General features: G+C 56.0%; 9 protein-coding genes across 9 annotated transcripts; 4 read left to right on the top strand and 5 right to left on the bottom strand.

Annotated features, from left to right (window-relative positions):
- Positions 1-888: 888 nt before the first annotated feature.
- PG994_000840 (uncharacterized protein) lies at positions 889-2,772 on the top strand (the record flags this gene model as incomplete). The annotated part of the gene is made up of 5 exons (XM_066852249.1): positions 889-1,194; positions 1,280-1,709; positions 1,782-2,262; positions 2,393-2,619; positions 2,669-2,772. 5 exons carry the CDS (start codon positions 889-891, stop codon positions 2,770-2,772), a joined length of 1,548 nt encoding a protein of 515 aa, XP_066722881.1.
- A 542-nt stretch (positions 2,773-3,314) lies between these two features.
- Positions 3,315-3,905, top strand: PG994_000841 (uncharacterized protein; the record flags this gene model as incomplete). The annotated part of the gene is made up of 1 exon (XM_066852250.1): positions 3,315-3,905. The coding sequence occupies one exon, from the start codon at positions 3,315-3,317 to the stop codon at positions 3,903-3,905; it is 591 nt and encodes a 196-aa protein (XP_066722882.1).
- A 1,417-nt stretch (positions 3,906-5,322) lies between these two features.
- On the top strand, positions 5,323-8,025 carry PG994_000842 (Het-C-domain-containing protein; the record flags this gene model as incomplete). Its single annotated transcript, XM_066852251.1, has 4 exons — positions 5,323-5,654; positions 5,738-6,158; positions 6,200-6,826; positions 6,892-8,025. The coding sequence occupies 4 exons, from the start codon at positions 5,323-5,325 to the stop codon at positions 8,023-8,025; spliced, it is 2,514 nt and encodes an 837-aa protein (XP_066722883.1).
- Positions 8,026-8,244: 219 nt separating this feature from the next.
- PG994_000843 (general substrate transporter) lies at positions 8,245-10,015 on the bottom strand (the record flags this gene model as incomplete). The annotated part of the gene is made up of 3 exons (XM_066852252.1): positions 8,245-9,271; positions 9,332-9,857; positions 9,922-10,015. The coding sequence occupies 3 exons, from the start codon at positions 10,013-10,015 to the stop codon at positions 8,245-8,247; spliced, it is 1,647 nt and encodes a 548-aa protein (XP_066722884.1).
- Positions 10,016-11,654: 1,639 nt separating this feature from the next.
- PG994_000844 (uncharacterized protein) lies at positions 11,655-12,458 on the bottom strand (the record flags this gene model as incomplete). The annotated part of the gene is made up of 4 exons (XM_066852253.1): positions 11,655-11,811; positions 11,893-12,077; positions 12,148-12,228; positions 12,297-12,458. The coding sequence occupies 4 exons, from the start codon at positions 12,456-12,458 to the stop codon at positions 11,655-11,657; spliced, it is 585 nt and encodes a 194-aa protein (XP_066722885.1).
- Positions 12,459-13,944: 1,486 nt separating this feature from the next.
- On the top strand, positions 13,945-16,115 carry PG994_000845 (uncharacterized protein; the record flags this gene model as incomplete). Its single annotated transcript, XM_066852254.1, has 4 exons — positions 13,945-13,988; positions 14,143-14,692; positions 14,752-15,469; positions 15,688-16,115. The coding sequence occupies 4 exons, from the start codon at positions 13,945-13,947 to the stop codon at positions 16,113-16,115; spliced, it is 1,740 nt and encodes a 579-aa protein (XP_066722886.1).
- A 505-nt stretch (positions 16,116-16,620) lies between these two features.
- PG994_000846 (uncharacterized protein) lies at positions 16,621-17,341 on the bottom strand (the record flags this gene model as incomplete). The annotated part of the gene is made up of 3 exons (XM_066852255.1): positions 16,621-16,966; positions 17,053-17,231; positions 17,273-17,341. 3 exons carry the CDS (start codon positions 17,339-17,341, stop codon positions 16,621-16,623), a joined length of 594 nt encoding a protein of 197 aa, XP_066722887.1.
- A 657-nt stretch (positions 17,342-17,998) lies between these two features.
- On the bottom strand, positions 17,999-21,024 carry PG994_000847 (von willebrand domain containing protein; the record flags this gene model as incomplete). The annotated part of the gene is made up of 3 exons (XM_066852256.1): positions 17,999-18,592; positions 18,721-20,490; positions 20,554-21,024. 3 exons carry the CDS (start codon positions 21,022-21,024, stop codon positions 17,999-18,001), a joined length of 2,835 nt encoding a protein of 944 aa, XP_066722888.1.
- Positions 21,025-22,195: 1,171 nt separating this feature from the next.
- On the bottom strand, positions 22,196-23,269 carry PG994_000848 (glycosyl hydrolase; the record flags this gene model as incomplete). The annotated part of the gene is made up of 1 exon (XM_066852257.1): positions 22,196-23,269. The coding sequence occupies one exon, from the start codon at positions 23,267-23,269 to the stop codon at positions 22,196-22,198; it is 1,074 nt and encodes a 357-aa protein (XP_066722889.1).
- Positions 23,270-23,795: the final 526 nt, after the last annotated feature.

Consider the following 23,795-nt stretch of genomic DNA (forward strand, 5'->3'; position numbering starts at 1 on the left):
TTGGCCTTTGCCATCCTCTTTAGGGGGATTAAGACTATTTTCACCAATGTTCCGATGGAGGTGAACAACATCGACAACGTGAGCAGCAGATGTGGCGATGGCCGTTGCAATCAGCGAACACTGCGGCTAGACAGTGCAAGGCGGCACACAGCATCGGAGCATCTTCCCTGGAAAGCAGCCATCACATACTACGCCTCCTCCCATTGGCAGACATCGGGGGTGTCGATCTTCTGGAGTTGGCTCTACTTGAGACAAGCCCCGATGCAGTTGGCCGCGCCCGAGGGTCGTACTGCATGGGCCATCCGTACTGCATGGGCCGTCCTGCGTGTGACGAAAACGAGAACAGCCAGCAGGCCAGACAGCCTCTCCCGCGGGAGGCTGGCATCTCTCCCTGCTCCTCACACCTCAGCACTCAGCCCTTCCAGGGGGGCGGCCAGTTGATGCCTGAGGCTGGTTTGTGTTCGCACCTTGCTTCCGCCCTTTCTGCGTCGGCCGTAGCTTTACTCGTTTGCTACCCCCGCAGCGGGAACCGTTTTGGGCTTCGGAACTGTGGCTGGACGATCCCTGGATGGGGCAGTTGTGCTGTTTGCTTGCTTGCCCCTCCCACACTGCCATGTACGTAGAACCAACTGCATATGATGCCTGCTACAGTTTATCGTGAACGATGCAGCCTGCCACAGCCTGAGGTGGGGGTAAACGCAGCTGCTCATTACCATTGCTGTTTGGCGTCCGCTGCGTTTACCTTCGTGTGTCCCCCCGTCAAGAGGTGAGAAGCAAATGAGTTTATCCCCCCCTTGGTTTCTTCTTTTCCATCTTAACTCCTCTCCTACCACCGTGGAAAGTGGCACCCTTCCCAGTACCTAATCTCCTGTGGTTCCTATCGACAGCATGGCTTCAGTGTTTCGGAATCCCGCTGTTTTATTCAGCTCCATCCTCCACTCCATCCTCCAGCTCTGTCTTCGACATGCCCAGGCTTCGCAGATAGCCGCCTTCACCAATGGCGGCTTCAAGGTACCGCAGGTCGTCATGTATGACGGTGCATCCAACAGTATTCTCTATAGCCTCTGCAACAGCCAGAAAACCCCAGTCTTTCCTGGAGACGAGTCGACCGCATTCGAGCTTCAGCCCCAGTTCCCTCCCTATCCCGGGACACATGTCTCGCTCGTTGGGTATACTGATAATGAAGGAATAAAAGTGAGTTTGTGTCGAGGGCATGCTCCCTCTGTCTCCCTCTGTTCAAGGTGGTGTGTCCTGATAATCGTCTCTTCTATCCTACTAGACAAACATATTCTACCAAACCAAGGATGGCCACATAGTCGAAGCGCTATTCACATGCAACAAGTCCGGCCACTACGAGCCAGTCACAGGTGGACCGGCATATAAGCTCACCGATGCCCCCGGTATCGAAAAGCCCAAGACGCCTACCGACTTGACAGCGTTGCTTTTCGGCGACGATGGGGGGATGCAGTTGTATTACAAGATAGAGGCGAACAGTTCGGTTTACAGCATCAAGTACAAGAAGAAGGAGAAGGCCTTCTGGGTCAACGCGGGCCCCGCCGAGCCTTGGTCTTCGGTTGGCAGCATCGCAGCGGGCTTTGCCGTCGCGGACCAGATTACAGTAATAACCCCAACAAGCGACGGATTGGGCAACGAACAAGACATGTTCATATCCACTTCCTTGCCAGATGAAGAAGGAATATGGCAGATAGGTTTGTCTATCTACCTTTAAGTTTCATCCACTGAGAGCCAGAGACCGCTAACCGCTGCTGACTCTTATGTAGATGGCGCCCCGGTTCCCCTGCAGGCCTGGAATTGGAGTACCTCGGACATCAAAGACATCCCCGTAATCCTGAGCAATATGACAGACGCCGACAACATCCACGTCGAATTAGACACGGCCGATCCCACGTGGAGTTTCGAGGCGCTAGATCCGCTGACTGCGCCACTGGGCCTGACGTTCGGATCCAGCAACACGATGAGCATCTTCTACGTCGGCAAGGACAGGCTGCTGCGCCAAGTGCGATGCGCGATAGGCGTCGACAAGAAGAATACATACAAGTGGAGCAACGTCACCCGGCCCGACGCGAAAGCCTGGCCGTCGCCCGACGAAACCAATGCCCACTTCGGCACTGCCTACGACGCGCAGGCCGACCGGATCTGGGTTTACTACATGAGCAACCGGACCATGACGCAGCTGTACCAGCACTCCACAGGTCATTGGGACGACGCCGTGGCACTGCCCCAGACCCAGCCGCATAATCAGTCCGGTGACCATTCCGGGGGGACTCTCGAAGGGCGCTAAGCTGGGCATCGGCATCGGCATCGGCCTCGGCCTCGGGGTGCCCCTACTCCTTGCCGTACTCGCCGCGTATTGCTTCTTCCACTCGCGCAGCTCCCGCCGCAACCGGGCGGCCGAGAACGCGGCACTCAATGACGCGCACTCGGCCGCCATTGCCCCGCCGTCGCACCCCGGCTCCCCCGCCCCACGGTACACGTCCGGCTACTGGCAACCGCCACCCCCGGGACAGCAACAGCACGACGGACCTTGGCCTCAGCAGCAGTACTACCAACCGGGCGTGCCGTACAGCGACCAGAACGGCTTCATCAAGCCCAGGCGGGGTACGGCTGGGGCGAACAGAAGCAGCAGCAGCAGCAGTTTCCTGGTCAGATGCCGCCGCACCATTCGCCCCCGCCGCAGGCCCAGCCGGTGTTCGAGATGAGCAACAACCAGGTGCATGTGCCGCCCCAGGAGATGTCAGGAGAGGCCACTAGCCCGCACCCAAAGTGAGGCGGTTGCTTTTGACTAGTGCATTACGGGCTCGTGGGGGACTAAGGTTCAAGGACAAGAAAAGGATGGGATGGTGGAGCATGAGGTACGAATGGACGAATTTAATGACGGCTTGAAGGATCTGGGCAAGGGGTTTGGCATAGGAATAGACATTGGTACATTGGAACTTTTGCATGGAATCATGTAAATCTGGAAAACCTACTTTTCACCATTCGCATACTTGGCCCGTCTTGTCCCGCTGCTATCTGTGAGCATCGGCTCATATTTGCATCGATCAGATGTTGTTCGAAGTTATCGTATTAAGCTCATCGGACGTAAGCATCGCACTGTCTCCGGCTTACGCTGGCCAAAGAGGAAGAGTAGAAAAACAAAGTGGATAGAGAGCCGGAGTACACAAGAGGAAAGCGGATTATCTTAGCTTCAAACTGGTCTCCGAAACCTCATCTTCAATTTACAGAATGCTCGTGTTTCTACGGGATGACAATCGCTCCCCCTAAGCATAAAAACCGCATAGTACCCCTGACTAATGAGTCCTTCCCAGAGCCCTTTCAGGGCGAGCAGCAAAGCCCTGTGTCAGACCTGCTGCCAGTTCATCCAGGCATTATCTATCTTCTACCACAACGAAGGGTACCCCGACCAAGGCTGGGAGGAAGACGAGAAAGACGCCATATTCCAAACCGCCTGGGACGTGGCCTTCCAACACCAGCTCTCGTTCGAAGCTCTCGCCTCCAGTGCCCCCTCATGCCAAATGTGCCATTTGCTCCACCATGACTTCGCCAGATACCTAGATGAGCCAGACCTGCTGCGCGGCTGGCTGGCTCTGTATCCGCGCCGCTACGAGTCTTACCTACCAGGCGAGAACAAGCGCAAGGGCTATTTCCGCGCCGGTTTCGGCGGGTTCCTTCATCGCATGCAATGGAGTACCTCTGGGAGTGTCGGCAACCATCCGGCGCATACCTTCCGCATCGGCCGAGTACGTGATCCGGTGGATGGCCTTGGACACGTGGCAGCCCTGTATATCAAGCTGCGCAGGACCATATTTGAGCCGCCAAGCTGGGAAAACGAGTGGACGGCGCCGTCCTCTTCTGAGCCCTGCGCTCCCGACATGGTGCGGTGATGCTCGAGGAGGTGGAGGAGGTGGTAATGGAGAGAGGGGAGGATGCGCTCACCGAGTCGCAGCCGGTCGGGATGCTGAAGGTGCGCGGGCCGTTGGCCTGAGTGGTGTAGCAGCCTTCCGTTCCGCTGGAGAAGGGAGCGGCGACGGATGTTGGGCATTTGTCGTTTGCCGAGCAAGAGGATAATACGGCAGTTCTATCTGGTTGTGTAATGGACATGAATAGAGACGTGAGCCGAAATTGCTATGCATTGCTGGTCTACGGTGTCAATTACTATAGTATTGTGGATAAGTATTTGTTGGTCTCGGAAAAGGGAAATGCAGAGATGCTTTCAGGAGAGTCGGTATATGTAAAGCGCAGGGAGGTGAGGATTTCATTAAGGACTTCACGTACAGGGATATCGTAGTTATCTAGATATGTAGACACTAGACAGAAAATCCAAAACACCGTTAAACATCAGGTACGTGCCCAGGCCCGCACCTACTCTTATGCCACCGATGCACCTGTCGATAGATTGTGACTAGGAACCACGGTAGTAGAGGCGGGCAAAGTTGATGGCGGTACAGAGAAGTTGACGAGCAGTTAGGTGGGAGCAGGCGCTTGGAAGGGCCCGGATTGCCTGGCAATGGAACTGCACAGCCACCACCTAACTTGGCTGTGTCATTGCAGCACGCCCAAGCCCATTGTCTCAGGCCGATAATCCGACGTTGTTGGAGTTGTTGACGTTCGGCACCAGTTTAGTAATCAAGACAACCTTGCAGCCGTTACATCCGGTCGACGTAGTCCAGAACTCGTTAGTCGAAACGGCGACTTAAGGCTGGCCCCATAGTTACACTCCCGTTCCCGTGCCGGCTGGCGCTTGGCCGCATGCCGGAGCTTTGCTGGTATGCAGAGAAGCAAAAGTCCCGAATGTTCTCTCACTCCGGCTCCCCGCGGTGACACCTGGTTCAAATTGTGGCTTACCGCCTGCATTCCAGCTGCTGTTATTTGTCCCTCTCTGGCTGCCACTCGTGCCGTGCTTGCCGGATTACAGTGGACCTGCATATCTTGGCCTTTCCTTGGCCTCCGCCATAAGCCCATAAGCCCACACCCAACCCGAAGCTGCAGGCGGTTTTCATGACGCGCAAGCACTTCTCATTGGCAAAGCAATAAGGTGATGGGTTTTTCATACACATCATAGGGAATTGACCCCTCCATCTCACTGCCCCTCATTTTTTCTGTTTTTGTTTGCAGATAAAGTCTGCTTGAGCAAACAGCTGATCTCACACCGACGCTGCACGCACCACACCTGCCGGTCCTTGTGGAAAACGACCCCACGTAACTCTCCTCAAACAACCCAAACCAGACACGAAGGAAAGAGAAGAAGAATACCAGGAAAAGCCTGAGAAAGAAAGAGAGGGGAAGGAACGAAAACCAAAAATGGCGGACTCCCGAGCGCACTTCTGGCTCGCCAGCCTGCTCCTCGCCGTCGTCTGCCTGGCCACGCCCGCCGCCGCCTTCGGCGCCGGCAACATCAGCAGCAGCTCGCCCATCGAGGGCATCAACTGGCGCCACGGCGACATTGAGGACGCCCTGCTCGGCATCATGATGGCCCGCGCTCTCAACAAGAAGGGCAAGGAGTTCTCTAAAGTCATGGTCGCCCGCGTCTACTTCGGCAACTGGCTGCGCGATTACTCCCAGGCCGTTGATTTGGGCACCATCAAGAGCGTCTCCTACGAGGCCATCCGGCTGGTCGTCGCGATTTTGGGATTGTAAGTTTTTTTTTGTCTCTTAAAGTTATACAAGAAGAGCTTGAGCGCGGCTCACGTTTCCAACACTTCTGACACACTCTCAGCATGAACTTCGGCTTCGGCTCCAAGGAGTTCGAGGTGACCGAGGAGCGCCTCGGCTGCTACCGCCCGGAGGAGCACATCGACAACCCCAAGGGCTACGGCGGCGGCGACGACCCGAAGCGGTACTGGCACGGCCTGCGCGGCCCCGTCGACGAGGACCGCGAGCTCGCCTTCGACCCGGACACGGGCATGATCAACTACATCGCCAACGAGCGCGAGGAGGGCATCGCGACCTCGGCGGGCCTGCTGCGGCACCTGCTCGGCCGCTGCATCGAGCTCGGCCGCGAGCACGCCGCCACGGGTAACGACGATGCGCTGTACGAGGCCATGCGCCTGATGGGCACGGGCCTGCACTGCCTCGAGGACTTCTTCGCGCACTCCAACTACGTCGAGCTGGCCCTGATCGAGATGGGCTACCGCGACGTCTTCCCCACGTCGGGCGCGACGTCCGCGTCGTGCTCGAGGACGTCGGCGCCGAGGTCTACCCCGTCGTCACCGGCACCTTCGGCGAGGTCGACTTCCTGCACTCGGTCGCGGGCGAGGTCTCGGACAAGCTGGCGGCCAACGAGATGCAGGAGCTGCAGGAGCACCTGGAGAACGGCAAGAACGAGGACACGTCGCTGCTGCGCAAGCTGCTGGCCATGATCCCGTCGTCGGTCTTCGGCGGCGAGAACCAGGCCGACCAGATCGACCAGATCCAGCAGGACGCGGCGACGGCGCAGATGGACGGCCTGGAAGTCAAGCCGCACCGCGAGCCCGAGGAGATCACGGTCTGGGTCTCCAACATCTTCCGGCAGATCGTGCCCATCATCGAGTGGCACGACCGCATCATGAAGATCATCTCGGACGCGCTGCCGCGCATCCCCATCCTCCCTAAAATCGTCGAGCAGCTCGAGGACCAGCTCAACGTCTTCGTCACGGCCCAGATCGCCCCCTTTGTCGTCCCCGTCATCCAGCAGATCCAGACCGAGATGGGCGCCGGCTCCGAGGGCATCATCCAAAGCTCCGAGGACCAGCAGCACCGCGTCTTCCACGACGACCTCGCCAGCGACCCCACCCACTCCATGCTGTCCAAGGACCACTTCACGAACGTAAGTTCTTTCATGTCTATTCAAGTTGATATTCCTTGCACCTAGCTAACACTTGGTGCCCACAGCTCCTCAACGAACCCGCCGGCAAGACGGCCCAAGAAATGGTCCGCTGGGTCGTCCCCCAGCTCATGGAGGCCATGGACGACGAGTCCCTCTCGGTCCGCCGCGCCGTCGACCGCATCATCGACGGCGTCCTGCACCACCCGGCGCACCGGGACCAGGGGCGGCACGGCGCCAGCGAGGGCCGCCAGCTCTTCTTCCGCTCCGTCGAGCACTGGTGGAACGACATCCCGCCCGAGGGCCAGGACGACTACCTGCGCCGCTTGAGCCGCGAGGGCGTGCTGGCGGGCGAGAACCACAAGGAAGGGGAGTGGGACAGCGGACACGGGCACGGCTGCCTCGGCAAGCTGGAGCAGCACCAGCAGCACGGTGGCGGCAAGCAGAAGAAGGAGGAGTGGGATGACAAGATCGCCGCCGCGGCCGCGGATGCCATTTCCAACAGCGTCACAGGTGCCTTCTCGGACTTCATCCCCGGTAACAACAACTCGGGTGGCGGCGGTGGTGGGAACAGTCCCGGCGGCGTGGCCTCGTTCCTGGGCGACTTCCTAGGCGGAAACAAGAATGAACAGCGGAGCGGTGGCGGTGGCGACGAGTGGCGGTCTTCCTCCCCCGGCGGCGGCGGCGGTTTTGAGCGACAGGACAGTAGCAGCAGCAGCTTCGAGAGACGGGATACGTACGAGCGCGCCGACGGGGACGACTATCACTCGCGCCCCGAGTACAACGGCGGTGGTCACGCGGCCAGCTTCTTTGGCGAGAGCGGTGGTGGTGATGATCGCGGCGTCGGCGGCGACTCCTATAGTGGGGGCGGAGGCGGTTACGGCGGGTCATCCGAGTACAGTCGTGAAAGTGGCGGTGGCGGTGGTGGTCACGCCGCCAGCTTCTTTTCCGGTGGCGATGATCGCGGCGGCTACGAGCAAGGCGGTTATGGTCAGCCCCCTCCTCCTCCGCAGCAAGAATACTATGGTGGCGGTCAGGGTGGTTATCCACCGCCCCAAGGTGGCTACGGTGGCTATCCCCCGCAAGGAGGTTATGGTGGATATCCGCCCAGGGGAGGGTACGGTGGCTACCCACCTCAAGGAGGAGGCTACGGTGGTGATGGCTACAACCAGCAGGGTGGCTACTACGAGCGACGATGGTAAAGACGGAGGCCGTTATTCAGGTTGTCGATTTTGATGATTGCTGGTAGAAGGAATGATGATAGCGACGATGAACGGCCGGATTGATCAATCACTAGACACGAAGTAGTTATAATGAAGCCTTGCTCTCAATGAATAAACAGAAATGAACTTATTTTGACTTGCTCAATTCAGAAAGACACCAATCCTATCTTCTACCTAGCTAGACACTGGGAAAGGGATTCAGGAAGCCCTGTTGTGCTCCACCGCCCTCTCCTCATGCTCAATATCCGCCACCTTCTCGTCCGCAAAAAGATTCCGCGGCGCATCCGGATGGTCCCCGCCCGTGAGCCGGTGCCCATGCCGCCCGATCTGCCACCAGGGAAGCGCGAACAGCTCGTCCATGGACTCGAGCGATCTTCCGGCCATCTCGGGCACGAAGAACCAGACCCAGGCCAAACCCATCAAACAGACGGCGCCGCAGAACAGGAAAAACCCAAAGGGCGTCATGGCCAGCAGCATCAGCGGCACCGCCTTGGTGTTGCCGAACTGGTTGACGAAGTGCACGCACATGACGAGCGAGGCGCCCAGCGCGCGCAGCCGCAGCGGCCAGATGTCGGCGTTGACGAGGTACTGGAACGAGTTCCAGCCCATGGCCCAGCCGACGCCCGAGATGTAGAGGGCCGAGACGGCGCCGACGGCGGCGCGGCGCTGCGAGGGGCTCAGGTCGCCCGTCTCGAGGCGCTCGCTGCCGACGACGCCGAGGAAGATGGCGACGTACAGGATCGACGCGGCCTGGAGCGAGATGCCGGCGTAGAGCGACTTGCGGCGGCCCAGGAAGTCGACGATGAAGAAGGCGCACAGGTAGGCGGCCGACAGCTTGACGATGCCCAGGATGCAGGTGGCGAACAGCTTCTCGGACTGGCCCGTGTAGCCCAGGACGCCGAAGAAGTCCACTGCGTAGATGGTGATGGCGCTGGCGCCGGACCATTGGCCCAGCAGCTGCGACAGCAGACCCAGCATGAGGCGGTAGCGGTTGGCGGGAACCATTACGAGCTCACGCAACTTGCCAACTCGGGACACGCCGTGAGTAGCCTCGCGCTCGCGCTCGAGCTGGTCCCGGATGCCGGCCAACTCCTCTTGCACGAAGGGGTGCTCGATGGGCAACTGCCGAAGTGTCGTGATGGCCTTGATGGCCTCATCGTGCTTGCCCCTCATTACGAGGTAGCGCGGACTCTCGTTGAGGGTGAAGGACATGATGAGGAACAGACTGTGAACGGGGGAAATGTTAGTTCATGATGTGACACCGGGGCAAATGAGCTGTTCTTACCCTGCAAAACCAATATGGGCAGTCTGAGGTGCCACCCACTGCATGCGCGACGAGTTGGAGATATGCAGCGACGCGCCCCAGTTGGAGAAGTAGGCGATCATGACACCGAGGTAGACGGAACCGGCAAAGATATTGGTCAACATGCCGCGGACTGCGCGAGGCGCCGTCTCGCCAATGTAGGTCGGGCCAACGACGACGGTCATGCCGATGCCCAGCCCGGCGATGAAGCGACCGGCGATGATCTGGCCGACGCTGCCGTGGCTGGTGATGACGATGATGAAGCCGACGAGCCAGAGGATGCAGAGGGTCTGGAGAGATCGGATGCGGCCGATGCGGTCGCAGAGCAGGAAGGCCAGGAGCGCGCCCACGATGGAGCCCAGCTGGACCATGCTGGTGATGTTGGACTTGCGGTTCTCCTGCTCGTCTTCGCTGCCGACCTTCATGCCGAACTCGGTCGAGAAGCTCTTGAGAGAGACCATGCCTCCGACGAGGCCCTCATCGAGACCTCGACTGGCACCGAGAATACCTGCGAAAGCGTTTTGTTAGGTGCTGGCTCATGCTGGGAACTTGAAAAACATCGGTGAACTCACCAAAGACAAAAGTGCTCCAGTACAAGCGCCAGTTCAGCACCTCTTTGGGCGTCTCATTGAGGGCAGCGGTTTGGAAATAGGAGAGCTTCATCATGACGGGTTTGCTAGACAGGCCGACCAATTTCCAGTATGCTGGGGGTGCACAGAGGATGGATGGCAACAGATAACCAGAGACATGTTCTGGCAGAGCAAGAGCCTCCTTTTATGTACGCCGCATCGTATACCCCGGATCGACACACACAAGACTCTGGGCATTATGGAGAGAATCTGAGTACCAAGACTGGGGATTATGGAGACAGCCTGAGTACCAAGAGTACCAAGACTGGGGAGCATGGGGAAGTACCTGTCTCCCCACAAATTGTCTCCATCGTGTCTCGGGGCTTGACCGAGCTCAGCACACAACGTAGACAACGCCGACGCGATATTGCCCCGTTACCCTATGGCGCGCCGCGGGGTCGAAGGCGAACCAAGGGCTTGGGGTCAGCAGAATGCGACTGGAAGTGTTGGCATCTTACGATGGGTACCCCTACCGACCCCATCTTGAGGGTATTCTTTCATCCGCAACCACTCGGTCATCCTCACGGTTCGGGCTAGCGGCCGACGATGACCAGACCGACAGATCTCCGGGCCGAGCTTGCCAGCTGGGCAACCATCATGTCCATGTCTTGATCCAATGGCGATGCGCGGTGTGTACCGACTGAGGGGGGGGGGGGCAGAAGAGTGGGCTGGGCGGCTTTGTTGGGACGGGACTGAGGGCCGGTAAGTGTCGGTGATGAATAGGTATTGGCACGCGCAGAAAACCGAACTCGATTAATGCAAGTAAGACTTGCAGCAGTGTCAACGGTTTTGAACGGCCAGCTTGGCGGTGAATAGCTGGGGCACAATAAACTATGGTTACAGGTGTCGGGGATAGGCCGACGGTGGATATCATGTTCGTGACCATATTCGTGACGCTCGACTAGGCTGGGCCTGGGAGGAAAGCTGAAGAAGCCTGGGAAGCCTGGGAAGCCTGCGAGCCTGGGAAGCTCCCAGAAGAAGCTACGACGAACCCCGACAGTTTAAAGTTTTACTACCCACGCCGGGCCAGTTGCCGGAAACCAGCTGAGTCTGCACTTCTCTTGCTGCAACAATAGTACTGATTGAAGCAGCCAGAACATACTAGGTTAAAGCAAACTGATTCAAGGTGATGCAATAAGAATCCTGGCCAGGAGGTCTCCCGTGCCTGGGCGACAACATTACAAGCTAGGTGACAGGGCCTTGGCGCTTAGAGGGACCATCGTGGTGGGGGCGTTGTGGATGCGCCTGTTCTTAGGGCCTTGGGTTTTTCCAATTGAAAGGACAGCACTGGAGAGTGGATCCCCTGTTTTCCAGTTATCCAGTGCCAATGCTGGGGAAATGAGGAGAAATTGGGGGGATCTGATCCATGCTAGCTCCGAATTATTAGGCCATGTGGTGCCAAGTTGCCAAGGTAGCATCCCTGTTGTGCCCGCTCAGCTGGGATATGGGCATGGACAACCAACACGAGAGAGACTGCAATCCAATTGACCCTCTGGTTGATTGCACAGGTATTTCAATTGAGAAAATCATTTGACGTAGGTACTTCTCTGCTCTGTCGAAAGTGGAAGATAATACTGTCCGAACTACCACACTCAAAGAGCAATGACCTCCCACGATGCCCATCATGCATCACGGCCTCTGTGCATCTTACCCGTTGCTCATCCCGGGCAGTTCTTTCAGCAGTCGACCCAGCCCACATCGACGTGGAAATTGTGCTCAGGCCATTTCTCTCGCCCTGAGCACCAGTCACCCTTGCCATCGCCACCTATGCAACTAAAGCAGTCATTCTCGGCAATATCTCCGAGGGCGTAGCAGGACCATAGGACCTCCTGCCTACAAGGCGGTACGTGTCAGTTGTAGCGTCAAGCCGTCTATTCTGATGCGCCAGAAAAGCGAGAGAGAAAGAAAACCTACCCATTCTCTGAGCACAGCCAGATACCCGCGTTGTACGAGCAGCTAATGCGGGCGCAGGTGCCCGGGTTTCCGGCGCTGACGCCACAGTTGCCGGGTATGACGTGCAGGTAGTCGATGCCGTCGTTGATGTAGGTAGGGTTGGCGGCCCCGCTTCCGCCAACGTTGCAATCGACCTCGTGGCCATCCTGTAGCCACGGGTCAGTATCGTGTTTGGGGACATGCAGTGGCATAATCGGACGGCAGGACAGGACTTACGTCTTTGCTGGGGAGGGGCATGGAACTGTTGAGCCCGGCGGGGAAGTCAGGCTTGATCTGTCGGATCTGGGCGACAACCTCCTGCGAACACGTCGTCAGCAATTGCCGGGATCTGGACCAAGCTTCATGGCCAATGGCGTAGGCAATACCTGAATGGTGCCAGTGAAGTTCATCTCGGGGCCGCCTGCCTCGATCTGTCCGCGCCAGATCATCTTGGAAATAGTGGCATCGGCACGCGGAGCGGTAGTCAACTGCATGCCTGGAAGGGCAGCAGCGAGGCCGACGAAGAATATGACAATGCGGCTCAGCATGGTGAGTTGGTGGTGAAATGGGTATCTAGGATTTGGGGATTCTAGTGTCGTTGGTTCTGAAGTGTTAAGTGGATTGTGGAGTGCGTGTCCAAGATCAGAAGACTTGTGGGATATAAAAGAAAAGGCAAGGAGAGATTGGCCTCGTGGGTTCAGAGAAGTGTTCTTATGCATTGAACTGAACTTCAATCAATTGATGTTCATGGGGAAGGGACCTAGTGAATATAGTACCTACTTACATAGGCACTGGGCGAATCACGATAGAATATATCGAGGGAAGGAGCGAAGTAGCACTGATGTCATCTCCCCACATCGCCCACCAAGCTGATGCACATAAGAGGTATTCACTTCAAAGTTGGCTTACACGTGGGGAGTATGTTCCTGGCGGCTTCCAACCTTTCGTCATTGCGACTCGATGAACCTCTGCTCTAGTACATAGATATATCCGAGGCCCATCCTTGGCAGAATCACAGTCTTGCTGGCTGCATATCCCCTGGTATCATGGTTAGTAATCCCAAGCTTCACCATTGCCGTCGCTCTCAGGGTGCGTGTTATGCTGTGAAGTTGTATCGGTTTGGAAGTAAATATAGCCAGATGAAGCTCGCATCTGCCCTTTTCTTGGCATTATGAAATTTAACAGTAGCGGTTTCTAGATCATCTGAAAGAGTAAATATAGTCGAGAAAGCGCTGTCGTACCTCCCACGTTTAGCCCCCCGTTTTTAACCTTCCATAGGTAGAGTATCGCACGGCACCCTACTCTATTGGGGCGGCCAGAATCTAAGGTATATATAAAATCACGCTTTCCCTTACTAATCACGGCGGCGCGTTGGCGCTGCCGTAGCCTTGAGTCGATGGTTCAGCCTTGGCAACATCCTTGCAGTCCCATTTCCGATATCCTATTCATTAATCACAATGAGAACAAACAGCCTGTACCTTGCAGATTTGGTTGAGATCAGTCAGCTGATCAAACCGTTCGGGCTCTTTTCGGCTGGGTAGGTAACATGGGCAATGCCGTATCAGCCATAGAATCCCCCGGGGCTAATGCTACATAGCAATTTGGGGGCTGTTGGTTCTTGTCGACCGAGTCCATGCTGGCCTGCTTAAGGACCTTCCGTTTCTGTAAGCCCCTGCATATCAGCCAAGACACCTGCATAGGTAGATACCACATTTGTAGATTGTCCTCCTTCATTCTCCTGTCTAGAGTAGCAAAGGACATAAAGCTGCTGCCAGATAGACTCGATTCCTGATTCCCACTTCCTGGAGACATTGGCACGAAAGAACATCATGAACCGCAAACACCTGACAAGAAATCGAGTCTGTATTGACGCCAAATTGCCGTCAATCGGAAGTTCTCGAGCGCCCAGGCACGTGTTCTGGTTACAGGAAGCGCTTCTAGACAACGATTGCACGTTTCTTGAGGAACTCCAACAACCACCCAGCGACGAAGAATTCCTGCGTCTCGAGACGGCAATCATCACCAAGCGGCAGCATGACGCAAACGAAATTTGAGTTAACTGACGACGATACAAGAGGGTGAGATAGCGTCTAGCAAGATCACATCGTCTAATTTACTAAGTATAATCTCAAGTCTTCACGACTTAAAATTTACCACGAATACTTCTTAGAGTCTGTCCCCCTCCCCCCAACGTATAACAGTACTTTAGTGCTATACTGATGGATTACCTAGCTCTTCTGATGCATCTTGGTATTTGTTTGAGAAGAAGGAGGGATACCGGAGCACCGACCGTAGGGGCCTCACGTGCCCAAAACCAGACGGCGTCTTCTACTTCCCGGTACATAATTCATACACGAACATCCGTACCACTCCAGGAAACAGCCGATGGCGTTGGTCGAGCAGGGCCCAAGAGCGTGCGACCGAGAACTTCTGTTATCCTATTCTCGCCGAGCTGGCGGGTCATGGGCTTCTCTACAACCCTCGCACGAACGCGTTGGACCAGCAGGATACGCACAAAAAACACCTCAAAGAGCCGGATCTTTGTTGCTTTCCGTGGCTTGTCGTAGAACACAAGAAGCGAGATGTTGGCAGAGAGAAGGTGATATGCCAGGTCGCCAATGCATCCATGGCCGCCGTCATGTTGATGGAGTCGGCAGCCAAGTACGCCGAAGACCAGGAGGAAGCGAAGCATGTGGTTCCGATCCCTTCTTTCACAACCGTGGGTGAGGAGGTCCCACTGTGGATCACTTATGTGGCCGAGGAGGAGTCAGGTATGGGATACGTTAGTGGCGATTTCCCATGTGATGTCCAAGACTTGGAACGAAGGCTGACGCACAGCAGAGAATGATACGAATTTGGGAAGGCGACATGACGACTGTGGTGGATGTCTGTCAACTGCGGATCATTCTGGAGAACCTCCACGAATGGGCAGCACGCCACATGAAACCTTTGCTTTCAACTTACATCTACCAGTGGAGGTTCCGACATGAGAATGTCGCCCAAAAGAACAGGTACAGGCAGGGCGTTGTCACGACTAGCAATAGTCAGCGTGGCTTAGACGAGGGGAACACGAAACATCTTGAGCTTTCCGGGGCGCAAATGTCCAAGTTGTTGGATCATGTAGTCGAAACGGTTGAAACGACGGTCAAACTCAGACTTCAAAAGTCGATGACGGCAGAGAATGCCATATCCGTGGACATATCCGACAAGCTCGACCGCTTGATACAATACCACCAGGACAGCTCGGGAACTCCTCAAGCAGCTGCAAACAGGACACATCATAGATCGGACTCTCAAGATACACATTCACCAGCCGAGACATCACCAGCAAACGGGCAACATGCGCAAACACCAGAGGTTCCTATTGATACACGCCGTCTGGATGAGATGGATGCCTTGCTGCAGCGACGTCTTTCCAACTTCGACGAGCGACTAACAAAGTTGCAGCAGCTAGAGAAGGGCATAGAGAGCCTAGAGCTATCCATCAACGAAAAGCTTGGTACCGTCCAACTTCCCAAGCAGTCGCTTACAAATTACACGAGTCTTCCCAGGGAGACGAGTAAAATCGATTCGAATAAGAAATAAGTCCCTGGGACAGGATCCTCCGAGACTCCCTCGACGGCGATTACCGAACCGCCTCAGCCTTTCGTTTTTGGCAGCGGATCTGCACATGAATTCCCCGGACATCCAGTGGTACCGAACAGGACCTCAGGGTTCTATTGTTTCGGAACGGCAACGAAGGGGTCTGTGGATATTTTGAACTTGAACGAGACAAAGCTAACGTCGTTATTCGACACTGCGTGCGTCAAGGAAGAATCGCAGGATACAAACAGCCAAACATCTCTCCCGGTTTTGTTGCTAAGGAGTCGTCGCAGACGAAGCGGACGAAGGCGAGAGACTTTGACTGGCGGTGCGCCCTTTCTGGAAGTGAAAAAGAAGAGGGTGCAGAGGGAGATGCATACCACGGTAACGAGGAGGATACAAAGGAAGGCACGGGAGAGGATTCAGAACAAGACAACTTGGAGCAAGATAACAAACAGGCCGTCCAGGAAGAGGCGCAGGAAGACGTAGACGGCCGTCATTTGGGTGATGGCGCGGATGGCGTGGATGGCGTGGATGGCGTGGATGGCGCGGATGGCGTGGATGGCGTGGATGGCGTGGATGGCGTGGATGGCGTGGATGGCGTGGATGGCGTAACAGAGTAATACGGGCGATTTATTATTCCACTATGGTTGACATTGTTTATCATAACACTCGATTTGTAAATTACCTAACTTCTGGCCCGATACTTGATTCATCTTTAACAGCTCCGCCCCCTGGAACATGGCCATGTACTCAGTGCGCAGGAATACCCTCGTAGCGTCGCTGTCATGCCATCAGAAAAATCGAATTCCCCTTTGCTAAATTCGGCACCCTCCAACCGCGCTTTCTCTCTTCAACGTGTATCTTTCCACTAAAAAAACACCTGAACTATCTTCGGAAGTGGCTCTCAAACGAGTATGCAAGATTATCCAGGTAAAATCATTATCGGCTCCTGTTCTTTCTGGATTCATTCGGGGGTCTCCAATGGCCCATGAATTCCTTGCCTCCGACGCAAAGACTGTCGAGATACGGCGGCCGTGTATATATGTAATCCTATCTCCCGCCACAGCCTAGATTCGTGTAGCGTTCAGCGTAGCTGTCAACACACATATACGTCCAGCCGACGTCTTATTCGAACCACCACTCGGCTTCGTCATCGGTTGGATGCGACTCGGGGCCCTGCTCGCCGTCCACACCCTCTTCTTCCACGGTGGGACCCAGCCAGTCCAACATGAGCAGCTTAACGGCTGGAGAGAAAAGGTCGTATTCGGCCTCGGCAAGAGCGAGTGACTCCAGACAAAGGTCGTCGACAACGAGGCAGTACTGGTAACGGGGTCGGTGGTGCACAGGGCTATAGTAACCGCTCGTCATGTACTTCATGTGGGGATCGACGACGCCCGGGCGCAGTTTTCGCCTCAGATCGTTGAAACCCCAAGACCTGAAGTGCTCTCGCACTGGGCGATGAGTTGCTCCGCTGAGCAAGGGGTTTTTGTCAGCAACGTAAACAGAACGTGACCGTGACTCACAAAGTGCAATTAAAACTGTTTATATAAAACTTACTAGAGTGCTGGCTCGTCAATCATGTGTAGATCGTGAGAGGGCAAAAGGTCTTCGCGATTGTAGTACTTGAGATCCTCATGCACACTTGTCCGAAGCCAATCCAAGATATGGTCCCAAGCCGTATTGCCGCCTCCAACACAGTGGTAGATTTGAATTGCTCTCTCCCAAGTCAGTGTGAGCTCCCGCACGATGATATATATGACTTAAATGTTCCACGAACCGCGAAGCCCCCGATGGGGTCTTCAACGTCGGCGTCGGATAGCCCGGCATCGATGTTCAAAAAACACATGTTTTGATACCCCCATGCTGCTAGTTCCTCGTTCGTATGTAAAATGTCCTTCTTCAAACTTGGTGCCAATGCCCAAGGTGGAGATTGGTAGGCTGCTTTTGCTGACCCGAACCCAGGGAGACGAAGGATTGGCCACCGTAAAGGGGTTTGCTTTGCAGAAGATGATCGAAATGTCCTGCTCATGCTTCTAGCACGAACGCAATGAAACATGGTTCTCACCCGCTGCGCTTGCATCGTATGGGTTGTCGACACCAGGGGGGGGGAGAAAGAGTAATGCAGACGGGAGCGAGACAAACGTCAGGGACGTGGCACTTTATTAGGAGAGAACGCGCCCCGGTCTGATCGGAATCCAGGCCCGTGCACACTTTGGTCGTTCGTAATGGCTTCGGTCATTTGATGAAATGTTTACCCGTATCCCTGGCATGATCGATCAAATTAGACGGTGCTGGGTCCAATGACCTTATTCTCATATCTCTATTATTAGGGGCAATTTAGTCCTAATCAAGAATTCATCATTTACTAACTCATGAGCATGATATCCTTCTTTCATCGCAACCAATTATCCAGTTCTCTCCCTAAAAGCATCAAAAGAGGGGGTATAACAGCGCTCTGGAAACTTCTTCCCATCACCGCCGACACGGATGACTACTTAAGTAACTAAACCAGACCCTTAGCCATCTCCACAAGGCCTTCAATTTCCTGCCCCGGCAGCTGCGCGGCCAGCCAGGCGAGTGCCTTGTCAACCAGCAACTCCCAAGAATCCTTCTGGTCGGCACTCTTTTTCCGGAGCCAGGCAACAACGCAAGTGGTGGCGATGACTTCCCGACTCTGGCTCGCAGCCTCGCCGCCGTACTTGGCCGAAAAGGCGGCCGCCCAAGCCGAAGCGAGGGTCGCCTCCTTCCGCTGCAGGAGGGAGAGCAGCTCTTGCGACCAGGGCCACGAGCCCTCGAAGCTCTGCATCAGGACCAAGCTCGACAGAGTCGGTGTTGATTGGGCGGAAGGATAGGGGCTGTATGAGTCAAATCTGTCCTGGCTAAAAGGCGTCGTCGTATTCTTGCTACGACTTGCGGAACGGACAATTCCTCCCGACGGACCACTGCGGTTTGGGAGGGAGTACTGAGCCTGCCCACCCCAAAGACTACCGCCAAATGAGGGAGAAGCGTGCGCCATTGGGACCTGCCGCTGGCCCGTATTAGTGCCAAAAAGACCACCACCAGACGCGGGGGTAGCGTGGCGCGGTGAGAGCGCGTGCTGGCTCACAAGCCCACCACCAAAAAGACTGCCCCCAGAGGGTTTGTAATGCTGTTGGCTATTATACCCACTATGACCAATACCTGCAGGAAGGCCGTGACTCTTTGCAAACTGAGGAGAGGCCATACCCTGGGGGTTTTGAGATTGAACACCGGGGCTCTGTGGGGGAGAAGACAGGAATCGTTCAGAAAGCCATCACACTCGAAATCGGCAAGGACATTGTCCCCTGGCGCTTTGCTGGCCCAGTCCGTATACATGCCATCATTATGTCCCTCTGAGGACATAAACTGCTTCGGCGCTTGAGGTGCGGCCACGTCCTCGCCCGCGCCCTCCGGCACCGCGACAAAGGAGCACCATTTGCCGCCGACCTGGTACGCGACGCCCAGCCGGACGGCCTCGCGCTCGGCCATGTCCTGGAACTTGCCGTCGTACCGCTGCTTCAGGAGCACCCCCTCGGCGTCCTTGGCGTGCGAGATCCAGCCGCGGCCCTCCTCGATCTCGCCGACGGCCTTCCTGGCGGCGAGCTGGTGGATGCTCATGCCTTTCTCGGCCAAAGGGGTGATGGGGATCTCGAGCTGCAAGGGACCTTGCTGTGACTTGCCCCGCAGGACGACCGACTCTGGCTTCCGGGTCTCGGAGGACATCAGTAGGTAGACGGTGCTGCGAACAAAGGGGAACAGGGGCGGGATGGAATGGGGGGCCTGCAACAGCTTCGGAACGCCGAGAGGCGGAAGGCCCAAGAATTTGTTCTCGTTGGTTTTGGCACCAAGATCTCCTTCAGCGGTGGATGATGGGTCGAATAGAGAGATTGGCTTCTTGGGTGCCGTCTCTTCGGTGGGTTTCGTCTCGGGGATGTGCACAACCAGTGACTCTTCGGGGGTATCTATGACCTCGTATTCTTCATCTTCGTCGGCCTCATACTTGACTTCCAACGTGTAATCCTTGACGTGGGGGAACATGGCACCCTTGAGCATTCGGACGACTTTGCTGCCCATCTCCTCGGAGCCGATGATGGCCTGCGAGAACCCATTGCCGGCTCTGGCAACCCTCTCGATGAGCGAGTGGCTGACGGACCGACCGATGCCGAGCGTGAAGATGCGAATGGCTCCGTCGGAGGCAGCGACTTTTGCGTTGATCATGTCGATCAGCGGGTCCTGGTTCCAGATCTCGCCGTCCGTCAGTAAGAAGGCCTCGAGGTTCATGTCCTGGTAGCGTCGCTTGATCGTCTGTTCGATGGGCGCGTACATCTCCGTGCCCCCGTAGCTGTCGTCGAAGCTGTCGATGTGTTGCATAGCCTCTGTCATGCTCGCCGAGTCGTAGGTGCGGGACCGGTCCCAGAGGAAGCTATGTTGGCTGCCGAAGCTGCAGATGTTGAACTTGACGCCCACGGTGAGCGACTTGACGAACAGCTGCAGGGCCTTCTTCACGTCGGGGATCTTGGCGCGCATGCTGCCGCTCCGGTCACACACAAAGACCACTTCGGGCTTCTCGGGCGCGAGCGCGAACTTGGGCACCAGGGTGGCCATGATGGCCTGCTGGCCCGGGATGGACGGATGTTCCTCCAAGGTGGCGACCGGGTTTCCGATTTCCGTGGTGGTCATCTGGAGAACAAAGTCCCGGTAGAGCTCTGTCGTGCCGAGCGAAAGCGTGGCGGATGCTTTTTCAAAAGACAGATCCAGCTCTGGACACTTGGACGTTCGGCCAATGGTGACGCCAATCTGGTGGGACGGGGACTGTATGGATGTGATGCGCGAGCCGGAGGATACCTGGGCATCTACCGTGATCTTGATGCCGCCATCCGGGGTGGCGGAAGCAGCATTGGGTGTCTGGAGTCCACCGGGATATGCGCCATAGCGGGGCGCAATATATGTCGGAATAGTAAGGCGCATACCATCAATCTAAGCGAAAAGCAACTGTTAGTCCAAGGTAGTACTTGTGTTGTAACATAAAGCGTCACTTACCTGGGCATCATGTTTCAGCTCCCCGAGACAAGTGATGTCAACCTTGATCTGGGCGCCTCCAGGGATGTTTCCCACGCTCGTCTTGAAGACATCTCCCGTGGTGTCGACAGCCTGCGCGAGCAGACCCGCGGTCTCACCCTGGGCAACCGCTTGGTCGAAGGTCGCCTGCGCCTGGCCCCTCTCCTTGACCAGCCCTTTGATGACGCGGTCGCCGACGGTGCATGTGAAGCCCACGATGCTGACACCGTCAAAGAGGGGAAAGGTGTAGTAGAGCTGCTTGATGGGGTCATTTCCAGGGTTGACGAAGGTCTGGACGAAGGTGGTGCGGGCGATGGAAGAAATGATGGACGTGTGGGCCTCGACTTTCACCTGGGGGAGGTATGTCGGGCTTCTGGTGTTAAATATCCCCTCCTGAGTGGTAAAGTAATGGAAGCCGCAGATGCCACGGGTCTGCATTTGGTAGGATGCCATCGTCGATGCGTCGACTTGGCTATTACTTGAGATTGTGGGGTTGCATAGAAGTTAGGTAAGAAGTCTCCGAGAGGAAGAATAGCAGCAGTCGCGTTTACTTATGGATGACAGTGTAAGTTGAATTGTTGGATGGTCTGAGGATTCCGCGCAAAACAGCAGCAGCCTGATTCCAGGTTGATTTCTTTGTTGGCGGCCTGTTCAATGGAGTTCTGCTTCAAGTGCACCATGGAAACATGCAGCAGGATGGTGGTGTACTGCAGCCTGGCACACTTGGCTTGGTTTGCTGACACAAAGACAGGAAACAATTGGCTGGGTTCACTCCAGGCAGCAGTCAGCAAATGGGCGATCAGGCAACACCAAACGTCACTTTTCTACAGCACCCCAAAATCAGGCATGAAAGACTCATGAGACACTTTTGCTCGCACTCAATCAGGCGTGATCGTTTCCCACGCTGCTATGCTCAGCTCTCCAATTGCTGCATATACGAATAATGTACGATTTTCCCCCTTGAGCGTGAAATAGGGCGAGAAGACTGATAATTGCTTCGAGTTCAATTGGATTTCAGATATCTTCAGATAGTGAGTTTCACGCCGTCGGGAACATGAAATTCGACCAGGTCACCATATTTACGCGATTATCGATAGAGTCTCAATTCTTGTTACAATATATCGCGCGCAAGGATATAATTAGTAACACCGCGGTCATTCCTTCACAGATGCAATATGAAACACTTCCAGAAAGAACAACTTTACGCGAGCTTGTCTAGAAGATTGGCGCATATTCAGATCGAGATGGCTACCTGTCAATTCCCACAAGTTTTGTATCTCGTGTCTTGTGCGACGCGGTTTTGGTACGATCGTTATTGGCGACGGGTGTTACATGATCATTTACTTGCATTTACTTGGTCACACATTTTACAAGCCGGCTGTATATTCAATAAAAAGAAATATTCTTGATTTCTCTGCATGCATCTAGCGATGACCGTGGTTCTGATAGCACTAGCTACATACTTCACGATGACGAACACGGTGGGACGATGCCCTTCTCTCTCAATGGAATGTTCAAACAACATGCAAGCACAAGAAATGAATGTCCGATATTTGTCTACATATGTATCCATGTGATCCAAGTATAATGAAAAAGAAAGAAAGGAAAATGGGGTATCTCTAAATCATGCTTCGAAGAACTTGAAGCTATATCCAACGTTCTCGTTGTCGCCCGGCACGTTCTTGCGGCTGTACTTGGTCTGGCTCCACCAGACGAAGCTGCCGGTGTACCAGTGCCGGTTGGCCCAGCTGTACGGCGTCCCCTTGGCGACGCCGTGGAACATGAACGGGATATGGTTGGTGCCGCCCGGGCTCTTCCCGACGTCGCCGTCGGGCAGCGCAAAGGTGTGGTGCCCGGGCCCGTCGATGCCGAGCGTCGCGTCCCAGCCGGCCATCATGTTGGCCTGGACCGAACCAAAAAGGCAGCCGTTGGACTTGTACCAGTCCCACACGTTGGTCGGGTCGCCCCCTTTCCGCAGGCGCAGGTCCGCGAGGCAGTACCGCGGGCCCCAGCTGCCGTTGGCCGAGTACACGATGTGCAGTTGCCCGTCCGGGTCCACGATGGCCTCGGGCCCCTCGTTGATCAGCGGCTTCGACCCGTCCCGCGCGCTCTCCCACGGCTCGCGCGGCTGCGAGATGATGTAGCGCGCGCCCGTCGCCTGCGTCGGGCTGCTCATGCGCGCGAGGTACAGGTTCTGCTCCACGTTGTCCGTGCCCACCCAGCCCGACCAGACGAGGTAGCGCTGCCCGCCGTACGTGAACAGCACCCCGTCGATGGCCCAGCGGTCGTCCGGCAGGTTGACTTTGCTGGCGGAGGAGGGGTAGTTGCCGAGCGGCGAGTCGGCGCTGATGGCGTACATGCGGTGGTCGTCGCCCGCGGCGAAGTGGATCCAGGTCCGGCCGCCCTCGGTCGAGATCTCGGGCGCCCAGACGGCACCAATATTGTCGGACCAGACCTTTTTGCGCTGCGTGGGCTTACCCAAACCCTCGAGCGTGGGAGCCTCGCGCACCCAGATGCCGCCGTCGGCTGACTCGGCCGAGTAGTAGTTGCTGCCGACCCGCATCGCCGAGGGGTCGGCGCCGGTCCGCACGTCGGTGTAGGCGGCCGTGCCGCCCACCAGGAGCAGCAGAACGGTGCCCACGATCAGAATGAGGGCGGCTGAGTGCCTCCTCAGGGAGCTTTCAGGTGTGAAAAACATGATGGATGGGTTTGACTATGTGCTGAGTCGTCTGGAGTCCTTCAATGGAGAAGACCAGAGAATATTTCGGCGACGAACGCCTTCCCCTTTATATTAGAGAAGCTCACGTCAGGCATCGTGTGAGAGTTGGGTTATTTCTGACGCTTCCGCAACAAAGCCACCAATAACATCTGTTTCTCAACGAACAAGTGTGCCTGAACAACCCATTGTTACGCTCAGGTGGCTTGCGCAAAACCCCTAGGGTGTTCATCAGTTGAGCTCCATGTCAGGGGTGAGCCATGTCTCAGCCTTACCCGGCTATAGCCAAGACAGTCGGATTACTAGCCCCATTCATATGTACGACAGGTCTCGTGTTCCCGCCGTATTGGATGCCACCGCTCACGACTCCAAGTCAGTGAAACGTTGCCGCCGAATCATGGAGCGCGATCCATCCAGCAGGATGCACTCCAGCGAATCTCGCATACTCCTTTACCTCTTACTGCTCCGATACCCTTCTCCCCCGATGATGGATATACTACTAAGCTTA

The sequence above is a fragment of the Apiospora phragmitis genome, assembly GCF_038363925.1.
Source record: "Apiospora phragmitis strain CBS 135458 chromosome Unknown utg000001l:1.0-2902119.0:1.0-2906034.0, whole genome shotgun sequence".
NCBI lineage: Eukaryota > Fungi > Ascomycota > Sordariomycetes > Amphisphaeriales > Apiosporaceae > Apiospora > Apiospora phragmitis.